Here is an 18,927-nt window from a genome sequence, read left to right on the forward strand (position 1 = left end):
TTTGTTAAATATCACCTACTAATCTTATTTATCACTATGACTTGTTTATGACATAACTCATGGAGTTCATGCAAATATGATAGAAGGGACACTGCTGTAGCTTAGAGGTTAGCAAACATGATCTGCAACATCAGTGATTTGACTCTAGGTGGGGAGGGTTTGTTGCATCATTAAGAAGAAGCTTCAGAAAGAAGTAACACATTTAGAGGAGGATTTTTTTATGTTTACTGTATGCACAGCGGATGAGCCACATCAAAACTGCTTTGCAATTTTTTATTTTCTGATTTTGAATCTGGTCATATAAATTCAGTGCTTATTCCAGGAAACTTAAAGATGCATAAAAATAATATATGCTCATTTCTGCCACTAAAGGAATAAAGTGTTTATTTAATGCATTTGAGAAACTGAATATATTTGAAAAAACTATCTTTTTCATTTGTTTACTAATGAAAGAAACACTGCCTTTCATAATTTCCAGTGATTGTAAAATCTGTAACAGTGATTTTTAGCTATATTGAAACCACCTGTCTTCACCTTCACTTGTTATTCCAGTTTGTACTGAAAAAACATAAATTTAACCTTTAGGTTCCACTTATAATTTTCTGTCCTGTGCTAGTAGGACTTGGGTTGATATACCCAGTTTGTTTGCACGGTAAAGCTACATATGCTTGATCTCCATCCAACTCTGAGCAGTGTGTTTAGTGATAAGGGAGGGCTCATGCCCATAGCTGTGCTGCTCTGTGCCGTGCAGCTGAGCCATTTTGTTTTAACTAATTCTGATGACTCAAACTCTAACAAAATTAGACGCACATTGAGAGATGGAGCTTAAACCTCCCACAGAGTTCCAGTAATATGTGTTAGAAACATATATTGGATCAAAAGCCTATTTTTAACATCCAGGGTAGGTTTTCCTAGCCCGAACTGCTGCTGTTTCAGCAACAGCCTGCTCCACACTCACACAGTTATACACATTTAGATCTGGAAGCTACCCAGTACAAATACAGTCGGATCTGCTGGTCACTGTACAATTCTGCTGAAGCAGATGGCGCTTAAGCGTCTTGCTCAAGGGCCTTTCAGTGATGATAATGAGCAAGGGGTAAGCAGTGTTACTGCTACTGTTACTTTTCTTCAGCATTTAATGTGTTGGTTCAGGGACTGAATATCCCAGTCTGACTTTGAGTTTTCTTACTTGCAATCTCTACACAAGTGTGAAACTGTTGTGTTATGTTGTATATTCCCTGGAGTGATTTATGACTATAGTTAAGGTTCTTGTGATTATTAGCTGCACTTCAGCATGGCTCTCAGCAGTGTCAGCCTCTTGGTTAGTATTCTACTTTGGAGCAGGCAGAAATATCTTGTCGCTCACAGCGAGTGAGAAAATGAGGGATAGAAAGGTTAGGATGCCAATTATCAGTTCATTTATTAAAAATAAAAAAATACACGAGGCATGGATCCTAGAAGGGAGAGGGATAGAAAAGTTAGGCCAGGTTTATTTGAGCTCTTGTAGAGGCCTACACAGGCATACCCATAATATCTTAACAACCCTTCCAGCCTACGGACTGCTGCAGGAAGAAACCCTGCAGAGAGAGCAGAAAGAAGAGGGGGCGTAACAGTTTCAACAACTGTTTGATAGATTGCTATGAGACTTGGTACAAATGTTTATCCTCCTTCATGGAAGAATTTTAATGATTTTGTGGTTCCTTTGACTTTTCATTTATCACCAGTAAGTGAAAGTTTTCACTTACCTAGTAGAAATCTCCAAAATACACAAAATATTGTGCATGACATTCATAATTCCAGATGAGGTATTATAATTACTTAGGTTTACTTCTAGTGCCACTAAGGGATTCACATTTGTGGCTTTGCACATTTATTAGAAAAAGATGACTCGTAGCAACTTAGCTGACTCATTTATCCTATGTAACTTTTTGGTTTATGACTAAATACCTGCAAAAACTGTATGTGATACCAGTCGCCCCGAGCAAATGTTACCCTGCTAGAATCTAAAGACCAAAAGTGAGCAGGGCAAACATCATAGCTGCCAGACATCACCATGAAAGCACTGTTATTCTGAGTGTGATGGCATGCCAATGCGGCCTTAAAGAGCTGTTAGCATGGTTGTAGACTCTTAACCTTGTTTTTGTTATGCTTGAATTTCACATTAAAATTTTTGCCTTTCTTTAGATAGAGATATCAGGATTGAGGTGCTGTGCATTGCCATTTGTGCAAGTTATTATAGGAACAAACACCTTGAGTGGTCAGTCTGTTTGGTACTCTTATGACCTGCTTTTCATTCAGTGGGTTAAGTTTGCTTCCCTATTAATGTATTTGGTGTATGTGCAACTTCCACAAGCAGATATTTTTTCTCAAATCTTAGTTTTGTTAAACGGCATTGTTTGGTGTTTGACAGCATTTAAAAAAAAAAATAAAAGTGGTTTATGTAGCTGATTTTCCTGGAGTGAATAGTAAGAGCTCATCTAGCTGTAAAACAGGTCTAATGTCTGTCATAAAACAAGTCTGTGTCCCCTCTGTTCGTCCTCAGTGTGGAGGAGATAAAATCCTTGTGCACATAACCATGAATAGTAATTTGATTGATTTGGCTTGGCCACGTGTGAGGGACAAAAAGGAAAAAATGCACATAAACCTCGGATGTAAGTGGATACCTTTAACACTGTTACAATATCTAATGTAATGCATAATACAGTGGAGAGTGGAGACAGTGAGGCTTGTGATTGCTGTTTCATTGAGCGGCCCACTCATTTTTAAATGCGTGATGGATGAAAGCATTCCTCTGTAATTTTCTCAATAACTCTGATAATGTTTGTGTGATGGTTCAATTCCTATCTATTTATATATTCGTAAGATGTTCGTCACTGGTAACATCAGTCTGCATAACAACAGCACAAGTTGTTTTAGATAATATATTTTGGGATGTATAAAGTGGTCCTGGCCCCTGAATAATATAAGCTTATCCTTCCCGCTGTCAGCCTCAATTTGAATAATTTATATGTAGCAATAAATAGAAGCAGAATCTTTGGCACCATCCTAGAGAATTGGCACTTGAGAAATAGGAAATTCCTTCTTTTTCCCCATATCACCATGACTTTAATGAAATCAGCAGCCGACGTCTGCTCTTGTTATGCTTGTCTTCTCACTCTGCTCTTTGAATCAAGGTCTTGCCCAATCACTCATCACTCTGTCGGCAGGCTGCTTTCAGCTGCACTTGTCACCCTGTGATTTCTGGAACCGATAAGAGCTCTGATTGAACATTTGTTTGGCCTGTGGAAACACCACAGGAGAATGGCTAGTAGTTTTTCATTTTATTTTTGTCTGTGGTTAAACATCTCTCCTGGTAAGGCACTCTTGGTGCATATATGGAAGCAATATCAGACAGAAAGTAGTGTTAGTGCCTGATTTCAATTGTCCAGTGACCCCAGAAGTCTTCTTAAATACGTTAAAATGGGCCCCTTATGATTTTCTGTCATATATACTGCTACAGTGGTGGTAGTACATATGACCAAAGTTTCACATAATGAGGTCAACGTATGTACAAGTAGTCCTTGGTAAGCCAAAAGCTCACGCTCCTCTAAACACTAAGATTCAAGTGTGCACATTTCTAATATCGTCACATTAAGCAAACAAAGGCAGTGAGTAGTAAAAGCCTCTGTCACCTGCAGTTCAAATATTTCATTTGTGAGGGACAGCCAATTAGATGCCAAAACAACTTATTTCAGACAGTGGAGAACTGAAAGACTGCACCAAGGCTGACTGTAAGTTTAATAAGGAGAAAGTCTAAAAAATGGACCCCTTAAAAAATTGAAATTGCATACTGTTCATCTCATTAGTGAAGATAGATTGGACATTTAAAAAAACCAAAGCCAGAAAATTTATTTTTGCACAGGGAACCCAAAGATCTCCTTTCTCAACTTATATTAGAGGTACTTCTATTCATCCTCTTCTTTGTTGTACACCATGTGGGCTTAATTTTTGCTTATTTTGACCCATTATGTTATTTTCTTGTGCTACAATTTATTGATCCTCTCAGCTTTCTGCTACTGTGCATCTTACTACGGGAAGAAAATGTAAAGTAAATTAAAAATAGATAAATTGGGAGATTTTAAAGACCCTCTCCAGACATTCTTTTATTAAACATATATTTAAAATATTCTGCTTCGAATATATTTTTCTCTCTCACACACACACACACACACACACACACACACACACACACACAAAAAGCAACTTCTCATTTCCCTCGTTGAAAAATCTTAAGTCTATAAACATGCAAATATTGCTCATTTCAGAAGTTAAACTTCTGGACACCAGATGCTTCCCACTTCACTGATGACTTCTTTCTCACTGTGTGCACTCAAGAATTTTCAAGTTTCATGTTGCAGTTGTCAGTGTTGCATACTAAATCAAAACTGGCTTCTATACCACTGTCACAAAATCGCTTTTTATATATAATTTTCTTCTTTTGCTGATGGATATGAAAACATATATATATATATATATATATATATATATATATATATATATACACACAACCAAAGTCACAACAGAGAGAATTTCAAGTTATACTGATCTTGTGGATAGAAAAATGAAGATGTAATAACATTACAGACATAAACAAGCAACATGCCTTTTGCAATAGTTTCACTTTGTCTGGCTGTGGTTATGCATTTTTTTTTGCACTTTTCTAAGGTATATTTCCTCAACAGAATCAGCAGCTTTGGGACTGAAATCTTCTGCCAAGCATAAAAACATCAAACATCAAAATATCTCCAATTGTATTTAGTGTTATGCCCAAGTATTTTTCTATACAGTAATTATCTCTGAATGAATCATTTGTTTCCTGTCTGTCATGACCTATGTTTAATTTGGTAACTCACATTTTTGGGGTTTAGTGTCTGGCTACCAAACACTTTGATGTGCAGTCAAAGGAACTATAAAGTGTGAATCGTGTATATCAGCTGTCCCTCTTTGTCCCCTTTGTATCATTTAGACAATTTTCATAAGACAGAGAGTTAAGTGCTTGATTTAGATGCACTTTTTGAAACAGCTCCATGACATTATCTATCCATTTAGTCCTTTAAGTTAAACAAAGCATTATACCACATTAACCTTTCTGGTTGTTTTTTGGTAACTTAATGCCTTGCTATAAGGGACTTGTGTGTTATCACATTTATCCATCCATCCATCCATTCACTTCCGCTTATCCTGTTCAGGGTCGCGGGGGGGCTGGAGCCTATCCCAGCTGTCATAGGGCGAGAGGCAGGGTACACCCTGTACAGGTCGCCAGCCTGTCGCAGGGCCAACACAGAGAGACAAACAACCTTTCACACTCACATTCATGCTCTCATTCACACCTATGGGCAATTTAGATTAGCCAATTAACCTAACCCCAGTAAGTGCATGTCTTTGGAATGTGGGAGGAAACCGGAGTACCCGGAGGAAACCCATTCAAGCACGGGGAGAACATGCAAACTCCACACAGAGAGAGGGAGAGGCCTGGGCCAAGGTGGAATCGAACCCAGGCCTTCCAGATGGTATTCTAACTGTGAGGCAGCAGTGCTAACCACTGCGCCACCGTGCTGTTATCACATTTATTCAAGTATTATTATTTTTTTCAAATGTCTTTATAAAATGTGAAAATTAGCCAAAGGACTCAACCCTTTAATATCTAACTGTTAATACCTACCTGTGTATGTTGACAGTGTAGTGGCACACAAGTGGAATATATTGTGCAAGTTATAAAAAAGCCATTAATGGTCTGATCTCCCTCCTAATGACACTGTTGCTTTGCTTTTTTTTCAGGGACTGTGCGTGCAGCCTAAATGAAGTTTAACTTGTTCAAGCATCAGACAACGCCCATGGTTGCTGCTAAGCCAACGGGAGCCAGTGCCTTGACTGTGACTCCAGCGCCGGTCGCGTTAGTCTCGGCTGACAACTCCACCGAACCAGTCAGCAAGAACGATGCCTTTGACGAGATCAAAAACAAGTTCCTGAATGAAATCGACAAGATTCCATGTGAGTGCCAGGGAACACCCAAACTTGTTCCGATCAGCCATCAACCAGCTCCCATTGATGCGACTCTAAGCAATGATTTTGGAATTAGATTTTCTTGTTTTGCTGCAGGCATTGGCAGCCCTTTAATGTCTTTATTCAGTATTGATCACTGGCTGCTCTTCCTAATGGCAGAGAAATCTAATTTTCACTCAATCTAATTGCTAACCTACCACCTCTTACTAAATATAATCGGCCCAGGACATAACAGGAGGCTTAATGATTGGTTGGCCAAATGTCACAGTATTTACTTCTTTCTTCTCTTTCCGGGTGTCATTTTTACACTGCCCTGTCTATCTTCCTCAGTACCGTCTTGGGCCATCATCGCCATCGCTGTGGTTGCTGCTTTACTCATTCTAACATGCTGCTTCTGCATCGTCAAGAAATGCTGTTTCAAGAAGAAGAAGAACAAGAAGGGCAAAAAGGGGAAGGGTGACATGGGAATGAAGAACCTGAAAGGGGGAGAGGTATGTTCTGTCTCAGGAGGCTGTTTCCTGACTGAGGGAATTTATAATTATACTGGATATGAAACAACGCAGACAACAAATATCTTTAACTTGTTTATGAAACTGTTAGATAACGGCTGAGGAGCTTAGTGTGTGGCATTGTAATGGAATAAAAATATGTTATTTATCACATTTTACATATTATACTTAAGTAGCTTTAAAAATGATTTGCCTTTTACCTTTACTGTGTTAGCTTATAGGTTAGATGAAAACAGAGATTCTTTAAGGTTTTGATGTTTTCTAACCCAGTTTTCTCCACAGGTGTTCTTTATCCACCATGGTTAATGTTTTTTTATTTATTTTTTCTTGTTCTTTTTTTGTCATTTAACATATTTGTCATAAACGTTATTGTTGCTTTTCTCTCACTTGTGCTTCTGGGTTTGAGTGGAAAATGACAAGACTTTAAAATACAGCCCAACCATTGTTTTTCTTCTAGTCCCGAAAGAGTAATTATTTAAATTAGTAGTTAGCACAATGCTGTTGTTTTGGGCCTATAATTATTATTTTTTTCACATACATGACTGATAATTTGATGAGGTACAGTAACATATCTAAAAATGTTATTTTAAAACTCCAGTGGCCTTGCTGCACAAGATCTGATTGTGCTAATGAGGGGGCTTCTCTGTCTATCATTTTCCTCAGTCCCTACAGTGTAGCTGACTACATTTATTGTGATTACCCTTCTTTGGTGTCTGCTGTGAGTTCAATCTCTTCCTTTGTCTCTGCTCTCCTCCTTCCTGCTTTGTGTCTTATGTGTGCTCCGTGTATCTTGACTGTGGTGGACTTCTCTGCCTACGGTAGGTCTGATAGCACGCGGCACCCCTCTCTGGCCGCTCTGTGTAAGCACAGACCAGGGCAGGGTGGGAGCGGTGGTGGGGGTGGGGTTGGGCTGGGCTTGGAGGGGTTGGATTGCAGTGATGATGACAATGAGTGCTATGGCTTCTTTAGTTTTTGCAAGCTTAGGTGCTGCGGGTGCTTGAGGACTCCATGGGAGCGATTAAGCTGCTTCGCAAAACCCACTGAACTGATATGCCGCACCAAATGCTATGTCTTGAATATCTAGAGATTGCAATTTTGGCAACAAAAAAACAAAAAACAGAACAGATATCTGTTTAAGTTGTCTTTGGTTTGAAATGAACGTGATACTCATCCTATGGTTGAGCCTTTGAATGATGAGTGCACTGAGCAACTCACTAGAGATCACTAACATGCATGTGCAAGGGATAAGCTGAATATTTGTCAAATATTAGCTGAAACTTTACCTTACTGGGAGCTTGGAGCATGTTTCCACTATTACAGGCCTCAATTGTGTCTCACAAGCAAAAATACTGATGCCTTACAAACAATTCTTCTTCAAAGATTTATTAACCCAGTTATAAGATGAATATGCTGTACCCCGGTTTGTGCAAACATGCTCTCAGTTCCACGGCAGATAAAGCTGTTTTGACCCTTTGACAAAGACCAGCATATGCCCTTGCAGTAGGTACCATTGAATGGCCACAACTTGACTTGAGAGTAACTTTCCTGGATGACCCATGCTGCTGATATACGTACTAGGCAACAGTCATTGATGCCCTCTCTGTCCCCAAAGCACTTGGGTGTCATTGAAGAGAAGTGGTGGGCCAGAATGTTTGCCCACATTTTCAATTAAATTCAGAGACCTGATTTCAGTTGATCCAAACCTAAGGCCACAGTCAACCAGCTGTTTTAACACATATTGTGTTTAATAAAAGCTCAGTACTGAGCTCGCATTTCACCCCCATGGAGTTAACCAAAGGGCATTCATTCAGACGTACCATGTCTTTCTCTTTGAAACCCCACTGAAAGTTTGAGAAGAACTGCTTATTCTCAGCATGATCCCTCTGTGGATGTGTACATTTCACTCAGAACAGTTTAAAAAATTTGGGGGCCTCAAAGTAAAAAAAAAAACAAAACAAAACATCAAAATGCAACCTTTACCACACTTAAGATTTCATAACATAAACCATTTACATTTACCATCAGAAATAAACTTGGATCCTGCATTGTGTGGCCTGGCATGCTAGAATGAAAAGCATTTACAATAATAAAGATAGAGAATGACATGTAGGAAACGTGTGAGACTGTGTGTGTGTGTGTGTGTGTGTGTGTGTTTGTGTGCATGCGTGCGTGTGTGTGTGCATGTGTGTGTGTAGGTGTGTGTGTGTGTGTGTGTGTGAGAGAGAGAGAGAGCAAGAGAGAGAGATTGGGGTGGGAGGTGGGGTTAAGCATGCATCAGAGTCTGCATGTACAACAGCACTTTTTGGTTATTCTAGGTAAAATAAGAAATTATGGAGCCAGAGGATGGAGGGGGATATTGTGAGGAAAAAATGTTCTAGATTAAACCTGTAAATTGATAACATTTTTTTAAGTCACTGGAAAACTTCACATGCACATGAACTTGAGTGCCATCCCATTCTTAATCCATAAGGTTTGATAAGATTTCGACCCACCCTTTGTAGCTATAATTGCTTCAACCCTTCTGGGAAGGCTTTCCACAAGGTTTGGGAGTGTTTATTTTGATCATTCTTCCAGAAGTGCATTTGTGAGGTCAGACACTGATATTGGACGAGAAAGCCTGCCTCGCATTCTCCGCTCCAATTCATCCCAAAGGTGTTCTGTCAGGTTGAGTTCAGGACTCTGTGCAGGCCAGTCAAATTCTTCCACACCAAACTCACTCATCCATGTCTTTATGGACCTTGCTTTGTGCACTGGTGTGCAGTCATGTCGGAACAGGAAGGGGCCATCCCCAAACTATTCCTACAAAGTTGGGAGCATGAAATTGTCCAAAATGTCTTGGTATGCTGAAGCATTAAGAGTTCCTTTCACTGGAACTAAGGAGCTAAGACCAACTCCTGAAAAACAGCCCCACACCATAATCCCCCCTCCATCAAACTTTACACTTGGCACAGTGCAGTCATACAAATACCATTCTCCTGGCAACCACCAAACCCAGACTTGTCCATCAGATTACCAGACAGAGAAGTGTGATTCATTACTCCAGAAAAAACACGTCTCCACTGCTCTAGAGTCCAGTGGTGGCGTGCTTTACACCACTGCATCTGACGCTTTGCATTGCACTTGGTGATATAAGGCCTGGATGCAGCTGCTAAGCCATGGAAACCCATTCCATGAAGTTCTTTATGCACTGTTCTTGAGCTAATCTGAAGGCCATGTGAAGTTTGGAGGTCTGTAGTGATTGGCTCTGCTTAAAGTTGATGACCTCTGCACACTATGCACCTCAGCATTCACTGACCCAGTTCTGTGATTTTATTTGGCCTACCACTTCGTGGCTGAGTTGCTGTGGTTCCCAATCACTTCTACTTTGGTATAACACCACTAACAGTTGACTGTGAAATATTTAGTAGCGAGTAAATTTCACGACTGAACTTGTTGCACAGGTGGCATCCTATCACGGTACCACGCTGGAATTCACTGAGGTCCTGAGAGCGACCCATTCTTTCACAAATGTTTGTAGAAGCAGTCTGCATTCACAGGTGCTTGGTTTTTATGCACATGTGGCCATGGAAGTGATTGGAACACCTGAATTCAATGATTTGGATGGGTGGGTCAATACTTTTGGTAATATAGTGTCACTTCAGTTTGCAAGGTTGGCTCACCCTCGTCACAACACAGATTCTTCCACCTGCCAACATACACCTTTGGCTCAGAATCACAATATTATGATGTCTATACTGAAAGGATATTGCCAAGAAAACGCCTTACTGATTTTAGTGAGATGATGGCTTTTGTGGCAGTCCCTATTTACCAGTGATATCTGTGGTGTGATGAGGTTGCTCCAGCCTTACAAATAATGCAATGTGGCAACATTTTTTCCTGATAAATTTATAAAGGATAAGTGAAAGAAAATGGTAACTTTACTGTTACACTACTGTGCAAAAGTTTTCAGCCATCCCTTATTTTTTAAATATGTTGCTAGTAAAATAGGAAACAAGCACAGCAATTTATCAAATTATCCACAAAAATACATGGAAATAAGGATATTAGGCAAAAACATGCAATTCTAAAAGTTAATATCTGGTATGGATGCCTTCATTCTTTAACATAGTCTGAAGTCTCTTAGGCAAGCTTTCTTGGAATTTCATTAAGCAGACTTCAGGAATAGTTCTCCAGGCTTCTTAAAGGACATTCAAAGCTCTTCTTTAGATGTTGGCTGTCTTTTGTTCCGCTCTGTGTCAAGATGATCCCACACTGCTTCAGTTATGTTGTGGTATGGGCTCTGGGGAGGCCAATCCCTGATTAATACAAGTCCATTGTATATTTTTCTATCAAGGTTTGCTTTTACTGTATTGGCAATGTGCTTGGATCATGTCATACTGAAAAATGAAGCCACTGCCAATCCAACGCTTTCCAGATGGTATTATATCGTGGATCAAAATCTTTTCTTCATTCATAATTCCATCAATTTTGGCAAGATCCCCAACACCACTGGCTGAAATGCAGCCCCAAACTATGACAGAGAATTCACCATGTTTTACAGATGGCTGTAGACACTCACTGTTGTACCTTTCTCCTGATCTCCTCCGTATATATTGATGACAATTTGAAACAAAAATTTCAAATTTGGATTCATCACTTCATCAGACTTTTGACCACCGATTTTCATCTTATTTTGTTTGTAATTTGGCAAACCTCAACATTTTCTCTCTGTTTCTCTTCCTTAAGAATAGCTTCTTGACAGCCACCCTGCCATTATGACGAGGTTTTGGTGAACTTCTTCAAATTATGAAGAATAAAAATTGTATTTTTTAGTTTTAACCTAGTGAATGTAGATACAGTAGAGAATAAGTTAATAACTTGTGAAGATAAACCTTTGGGTTTTGACTGACCTGATACAATATTGCTTAAATTTGTTGCCAATTTATTTGCTCCTGCTGTTTGCCACATTATAAATCAGAGGGTTTTTTTGAGATCATATGGCCACAAGCATGGAAAAGTAGTCCCACTGTGGAAAAATAGTAAATGATTTTTTTTGTGGATCTGATAGTCATCCAGTAAGTTTATTACCTGTATTGAGTAAGATTATGGAAAGAATTGTATATGAGCAGATTAATTGTTATTTTTGTGAGAATAATTTAACAAGTGAATTTCAGCATGCTTATAGAAAAGGGTATTCTACAGCTGCTGGTTTAAAGTAAATGACATGATTGACTATAGATGAGAAGAAAATGGTTGGTGTGGTACTGCTGGACTTTACAGCAGCATTTAATATAATAGGTCATAATTTATTGTTCAAGAAATTAGAATGTTATGGTTTCGATCAGTATGCATTATTATGGATGAGGAGTTATTTGAATAATAGGAAACAAACTGTTTTTTAAATGGAACATTTTCAGAAATTAGGACTGTAGATTGTGGAGTGCCGCAAGGAAGTTGTCTTGGACCACTGTTGTATACTTTTTACAAATGACGTGCCACTTGTCCTTAACTCCTTTTCAGTATTAGCTTCTGTGTATATTGTTGAATCATCTGTGTACATAGAAATAGTAGCCTTATTACGTGGGGCTTCAAATTCTGAGATACGATCAGCAGTTAAATGGGTAAAGAACAATAAACTGATTCCGAATGTGTCTAAAACAAAAATCATGATCATTGGATCTAATTATTCCATTAGAAAGAATCCAGTTTTAAGGGTTTCCATTAATGGTGTGTTTGTTAAGTCCAGTACTTAACAAATACACCATTGATGGTTAATTAAATGTTATGTAAATGTTATGTTATCAGTGCTTACCCTGATGTGAGATATAATTTGCTTTGAAAGGAGTTGTTTTTGTTGGTGTATGTTGTGTATGTTTTATAGTGCACTATTGGAGCCCTAAACTAAATTAACAGACCAACTGAAGGGCCAGATGCATCTCTCAGGTCCTGTGTCAGGTCTTTGCAGGATTTTTTCCTATTTCTTAAGGACATAACTTTCAGATACTGTTGAGATAGTTTTTAGGTCTGCTACTTCTTCTTTTGTCCTCCACTTGTGCAGTTTGCTCAATTTTTTTAAGGATACGCCTTATAGTATGCCAAGGTTTTGAGTAATAGCTCTTTGGGAATCACCTTGTTGATGCAAAAGTGCTATTTTATGCCTGTCAAACTGTGTTATCGTTTTTGCAGATTCCGTTTAAGAATCAGGAACAAATCATGTGTTTTTGCAACAGGCTGCTTGTAACAAAGTGCCTAAAGATACAATTTAAAATAGGTTCTTTGCTAAGTTGTCTGTTATGTCTGGACACAACAGTGTTTCATCCTTTGACTTATGTGCTCTTTTTATGCTTGAATGATTTGTAGGTCAGTGTTAAATGGCCAAACAAACAAACAAACAAACAAACAAACAAACAAACAAACAAACAAACAAACATTCCTCTGAAAATGGTCAGATATAAGAACTGGACTAAAAATGAGTGAAAAAGCAGCCAATTTCCAAAGAAAAACTTTGAAAGACCTTCAGAAAGCCTGGCTCCTTGGAAGCAAAATCTAAACAAATGAGAGTGTTTCTCAAGACTTTTTGCACAGTACTGCAAATCACAGAAACTCTCTCAGAAAGTTATTTGATTTTTCTCACAGTCCCCTTACCCCAGCGCTGTAATTTTATTAATTGTTTTTACCTAGAATGGTCCTAATATGCTGTTGTATGCATGTAAGCAAACATGTGCGTGCGTGTGTGTATGGTGGGGGGTGGTACAATTCAGTATGCTGTGTAGTGAGTGTGCAGTAGTGTATGCATTATCTGTATGGATGCCCTATTCCTTTTTCAGCTCATCAGTGAGTAGCTGGATCCTCCAGTCTTACGAAGACATCAGTGTTTTTTTCAGGAGGAGAGCCATAGGGAAGGAGGCCATACTGAGAGATTATCCAGCTTCTTATAGCAAAATGAAAGTTTACTTTAAGATTCATATCTTAGCAAATTGCTCTTGCTTGATTAGTCATGACCGCCTCTAAAGATATGAGACCCCGAAGAGTCACTGGGTGTAATGTAAAAGCAAGATGCATGATAAGAGAAGATTTGAATTATCTTCTTCATCATGCCCTGATTATCTCAGGAGCAGTTAAATCTCAGTAAGCTGCTTGAATGTTGTTCTGGTGTGTGAGTAAGTGGCACAATAATTTTCTTCAGCTATAAAATCTGGACTCTAGAATAAATTATGAAATCTTTCAATCATTCACTCAGTTACAGCAGTCAGCCCAGAGTACAATAATTGAAGCAAAGTCTTATCAACAATACCAGTGTAAACACATTAATGGGGTTTAAGGATGTCAGGAGGAGATAAATGACAGACATTAATACAGTCTGACTTACAGTAAACCTGATTGCCAGACTGCTTCCAATATCAGCAGGCACTGCAGTTTTAGCAAGTTTGGGAGCTTTTCAAGAAGTGTCAGGAAATACTGCATCAGTGGTTTGATGAAATCACATCGATGCCTGATAGCACTGTCCTTCACTTCCACTAAGTGAGGACACTCAGCTTCTGTTGGAAACACTGTACATGGAGTGGACCAAATAGCAAGGACACCTAGCATTGCAATGTAATAATGCAGCAGCTCTGTAATAAATGTTAACTTTTCAAGTGTTTTTGAAAAACATCCCATGATATCCTTTAATATGCTTGCTTTTGATATTGGCTCTTCTTTGCTGATACAGCTTTCCTCTGTGTGGGATACTCTATCACGATTTTTCAGACTTTTTAAACAACTTAATATGACTCATTTGGAATGAGTCATGTTTGGGATTTGTGCAGCTGCCTGTGTGATGCGGTTCCTTCAAAGTTAAAGTCCTCTTCCTCGTTATGTTTCTGTTTTTTTGTCCACTCCTTGTAATATCACTATTACTGGTAGCCGCACAAGTGAGTCATATTAATTTGAGACTTTACAATGACTTTAAGAAGTGAAATTGAGAACTTCCAGAGGTTTTGCAGAGCTATTGGACTAGATTGCATTGCAATGTGAGTTGTTCCTATTTTTTTTTTAAATTGTTTTTACGTGTTGTTTCTCTTCCTAATCTTATTCTTTCTCTGGCCCTCTTTCTCAGTCATTTATATAACATTTATATATTTATATATTAAAGTTTTATTGAAACAACACTTGTACAGCAGTTTGTAGTTGAAAAACAATTTCCTGCCTCTGATTTAAGAAGATTTAACATATCTGTAGTACTCGTGAAAAAAAAAAAAAAAAAGCAAATGCAAACAGCAAATGGTGTCACCCAAGAAATAGTGAAATCAAGTCAGGTTGCAACCGTGGTCATCGATGAACAGATTGCACTAGTAACACGGGGGTAAGTGGCAGGTAGGTGCTGTGACTAACCCGACTGCTGATACCCAAGGTTTGGTGTTCAGCGCAGCTGCCACCTCTGAACTGTCCTCTCACTCCTTTTTGTGCTGCCCATCCCCCTTCTGTCATTCCAGAAACCACAGGATGATGATGACGAAGAAGATGACGTGGAACCTGGACTGACTGGGGATGAGAAAGAAGAGGAAGTGAAGGAGAAGGAAAAACTAGGGAAGTTGCAGTACTCCATTGATTATGACTTCCAAGAGAACAAGGCAAGTGCTTGAGTAGTTTATTTTACATTTTCTAGTCAAAATGAACTCAAAAGGAAAGATCACCCTTTGTCTGCATAACACGCTAAACATTATTTTTGGCACATCTTCCTGAGTGGCATTTCTTAGTTGATTTACCAAAATGAAAAATGGGGACCAAAGTTGAGTATTTAGTTTTAGCTGAGCCTATTTGATCTTAACTGCATAACTTCTTATTCCCTAGTTGACTGTGGGAATCCTGCAAGCAGCTGATCTTCTCTCCATGGACAGCGGTGGCACCTCAGATCCCTACGTGAAGGTCTTCGTCCTCCCTGACAAGAAGAAAAAGTTTGACACAAAGGTTCACAAGAAAACACTGAATCCTGTCTTCAATGAGACGTTTACATTTAAGGTAAGTTAATACCAAAACCTAAGTGCCCTTGACTAATGACTTATTAAAACAACATGAATGTCATTTCATTTGACATGTAGACAGGTCCTGTTAAGAGTCAATTTCTCCTCTTCTGTCCTCTAGAGCTTAGCAGGTACTATGTTTATTATTTTTTTTACAATAACACTTCAGGCCACCAGTGATAAAAAAGCAGGAGACACACTGAAGGTGTCTGACAAGGAGAATATGGTAGAGAATCAAATTAAAGGAGAGGGCCACCTCTGGTGCACTTTGCGTGCTGACGCAGCTCTATAAAAACAACTCAGCTTTACTTTGTCAAAGTCAGACACAGGCAGCCCTGCTGAAGCGGCATGTTCTGAAGCCAGACTGCAGGCCAGAGGCACAGCCAATACTGGTCTGATCTAGATTGATCTAATCTTTTATATATCAAATATGTTTGGTTATAAACCAATAGGAATGTGTGATTTGTACTAATTAAACGTGAATTAGTAAAATGGGTAAATGGGTTGTTATCTTTCAGATACCATTCCAAGAGATGGGAGGGAAGACTCTAGTAATGTCCGTTTATGACTTTGATCGCTTCTCTAAGCATGATGTTATTGGAGAAATTAAAATACCCATGAACACCCTTGACTTGGCAAAGCCAATTGAGGAGTGGAGAGACCTGGACAGTGCAGATCAAGAAGAGGTAAGAAGAGTGTTATGACCTCCACCACACTGCTGATATCACTCCTTAAGAACCTGCTGCACTGTATCTATACAGATGCCGGTTTAAATTCTAAACAAGCTTTTAAGTAAAGGTCCATTTTTAAGCGTAAATTGAAAATCCCTCGGGATTCTTGTGCTGGTCATTTAAGAGTTTAGTTTGTCCAATTTTGTTCTCATTCAACCAATATAACATTACAATATAACTACAATTTATTTTCTGTAATTTCTTCCTGTATCTCATTAGCAATATATGCAATATAAGCAATATTGATGCTACAGTGCTTCTTTTGCACCCATGCAGCCTGTGGTCTGGTGGGGTTTTTTTTCACCTTTGTGCTGCACTGGAATTATGGAATTATTGCTTGCTGACATTTTATAACTTTGAATAGATCAGCTAGATGGTATTACAAAAGTAATGGCAGTAGGAATTATTGCTAATGAACAGGTATACTTAAAATGTATAAATGACACAGTTTGTGTATGTGTGCATTTTACAGCAAAGAAAAGGTTCTGCTTCAGATCTCCTTTAACTTTCTCTCCCTCTGCCTCCTTCTCTCAGCCGGAGAAGCTGGGTGACATTTGCATCTCCCTGCGTTATGTCCCCACTGCCGGCAAGCTCACCATCTGTATTCTGGAGGCTAAGAACCTGAAGAAAATGGATGTGGGTGGACTGTCAGGTGGGCCCCTTTTATATATATAAGACTCAGATATTTAATTTCTTATTCATTTCTCTGGGGCAAAGAGACACATGTAGCAAACTGCAGCGTGTAAAGGAGAGTGCATATGAGCACAGCCATTAGGTTGGTTCTGCTCTGCTCACGTGCTGACGCTGCAGTACTCACCATGCAGCAACCCTCACGTCTTCTGGGTTCAGCATTGGCCCCATCTGTTGGTGCATTACAGCAGTGCGACTAAAACATGCATGTGCAAGGAACTTCTGCCAAACTGCATCGTGAGTTTGCCCTCTTTTTGTTTTCAGATCCATATGTGAAAATTAACCTGCTGCAGAATGGGAAGAGGCTGAAGAAGAAGAAGACAACGGTGAAAAAGAACACTTTGAATCCTTATTACAATGAGTCCTTCAGCTTTGAGATTCCTCTTGAGCAAATGCAGGTAAGGCTGTGCAATAGTAGTGTCAAATCTATAAACATTTAGCAGTGGTGCAAAGAATAACACTGAATCCTATATCCACACGTTTAACTAGCTTAACATAAATGTGGCCTATCAAGTAATGTGTTATCAAGCATACTCAATTCCATGAATGACTGTGTGGCAGTAATATTCACATGAAATAGTCACTTTCCCAAATTGTCTTTTATTTTATGAGAACATGATGTGTCATTTTCCAGTTAAGTGAGTATGTAAATCCACCTAAGTATACAGGCTTTCTAATTTTCAGGTCTTTTGTGAAATTTATGATGACAGTATCCCTAGTCTTCAGCTATTGGTAATGATCACAGAAAACATTTAAATGTCACTCTAGCATTATATTGAAATTAGGCATAAATCAGTGTGTAGTGGCCTCTTTTGCAAATATAAAGAGAATTTCACAAGCTATAAAATGCACTCTGGCTTTAAATATCCTCTGGAGTTTTGCTGCTACAGCCTTGTTTGGGCCTAGTATGACTGATAGCTTATGGCTGCATTTATTAGAAAGCTTTATATATCTGAATAGCTAACATTTCTGAGACATTTTGTTGACTTTATGGCCCATCTCTGCTTTTGTTACTGTCACCATGTTGTTGCTTTTAGAGGTTATATTGGAAGATTGATACCAGGCTTGTGTCTGTCTGATAGAAGTGACCCTCCCACTTGTAGCCAGTTAGCATAGCTTAATGTAGAGTCTTTAAGTCATGTCATCACTGTTGTTGTTTACACTGTGATTTCAGTGCAGAGTACATAAGTTGGTTCAGTATAATGATTAGTGAGCTTCACGGGTATTTGCTATCTTATTTTTGATATACGGACATAAGAGTGATTTCAGTCTTTCATTTAACTTTATGCAAAAAAGCAAAACTACCACAGTACTGTCCAGTAATTGTCACTTACGACCAGAATGACCAAAAATCATGCAAACATAATCATGTAAAAAAGAAAGTTGCTTACAGGACTCTGTGCAGTTCTGTGAAAAACTGAGTCCACCCTTACTGCTTGCATAGAGAGGATAAGAAGAAGCCAGGTGCTAGTAATCAAATCCCCTTTATTAAATGATCATCAGCAAGTGTGAAAACCTCTACAAAAGCAGAAACTTTGGCAGTTTGCTCCACAATGCCACAATCTTCACAAGAAGTGGACATCCCAGCAAATTCACCCCAAGGTCAGACCATGAAATGCTCAGAAAAACTGCAAAAAAATACAAAGAGCTGTATCTCAGACCCTACTCTGAGATGCATCAGTTAGTATGTTAAATGCTAAAGTTCATGACAGCACAATTAGAAAAAAGACTGAACAAGTATGGCTTGTTTGGAAGCGTTACGAGGAGAATGCCTCTTCTCTTTAAAAAGAACATTGCAACACAGCTTAGAATAGAAAAGAATGCCTTTATTTGTCATTATATGGAATGTACAATGAGATTGGAGGTTTGCAAAGTTGCATCTGAACAAACTACAAGACGTCTGGAACAGTGTCCTTTGGACAGATGAGGCCAAAGTGGGGATGTTTGGCCATAATGCATAGAATCACGTTTGGT

General features: G+C 38.8%; 1 protein-coding gene across 4 annotated transcripts in view; it reads left to right on the forward strand.

Annotated features, from left to right (window-relative positions):
* LOC115782643 (synaptotagmin-2-like) overlaps nucleotides 1-18,927 on the forward strand; it is a 69,634-nt gene that overhangs the window by 49,411 nt on the left and 1,296 nt on the right. For 3 of the 4 annotated variants that reach the window (XM_030732940.1, XM_030732942.1, XM_030732943.1), the window contains 7 exons: nucleotides 5,818-6,030; nucleotides 6,373-6,533; nucleotides 15,005-15,142; nucleotides 15,363-15,530; nucleotides 16,051-16,218; nucleotides 16,798-16,915; nucleotides 17,218-17,351. In XM_030732940.1, coding sequence (XP_030588800.1) covers nucleotides 5,838-6,030; nucleotides 6,373-6,533; nucleotides 15,005-15,142; nucleotides 15,363-15,530; nucleotides 16,051-16,218; nucleotides 16,798-16,915; nucleotides 17,218-17,351 — 1,080 coding nt within the window. In that variant the 5' untranslated portion in view covers nucleotides 5,818-5,837. The remainder of the gene's footprint in view (nucleotides 1-5,817; nucleotides 6,031-6,372; nucleotides 6,534-15,004; nucleotides 15,143-15,362; nucleotides 15,531-16,050; nucleotides 16,219-16,797; nucleotides 16,916-17,217; nucleotides 17,352-18,927) is intronic. The other variant, XM_030732944.1, reaches the window with a different exon arrangement.

Source organism: Archocentrus centrarchus, chromosome 7 (assembly GCF_007364275.1).
Source record: "Archocentrus centrarchus isolate MPI-CPG fArcCen1 chromosome 7, fArcCen1, whole genome shotgun sequence".
NCBI lineage: Eukaryota > Metazoa > Chordata > Actinopteri > Cichliformes > Cichlidae > Archocentrus > Archocentrus centrarchus.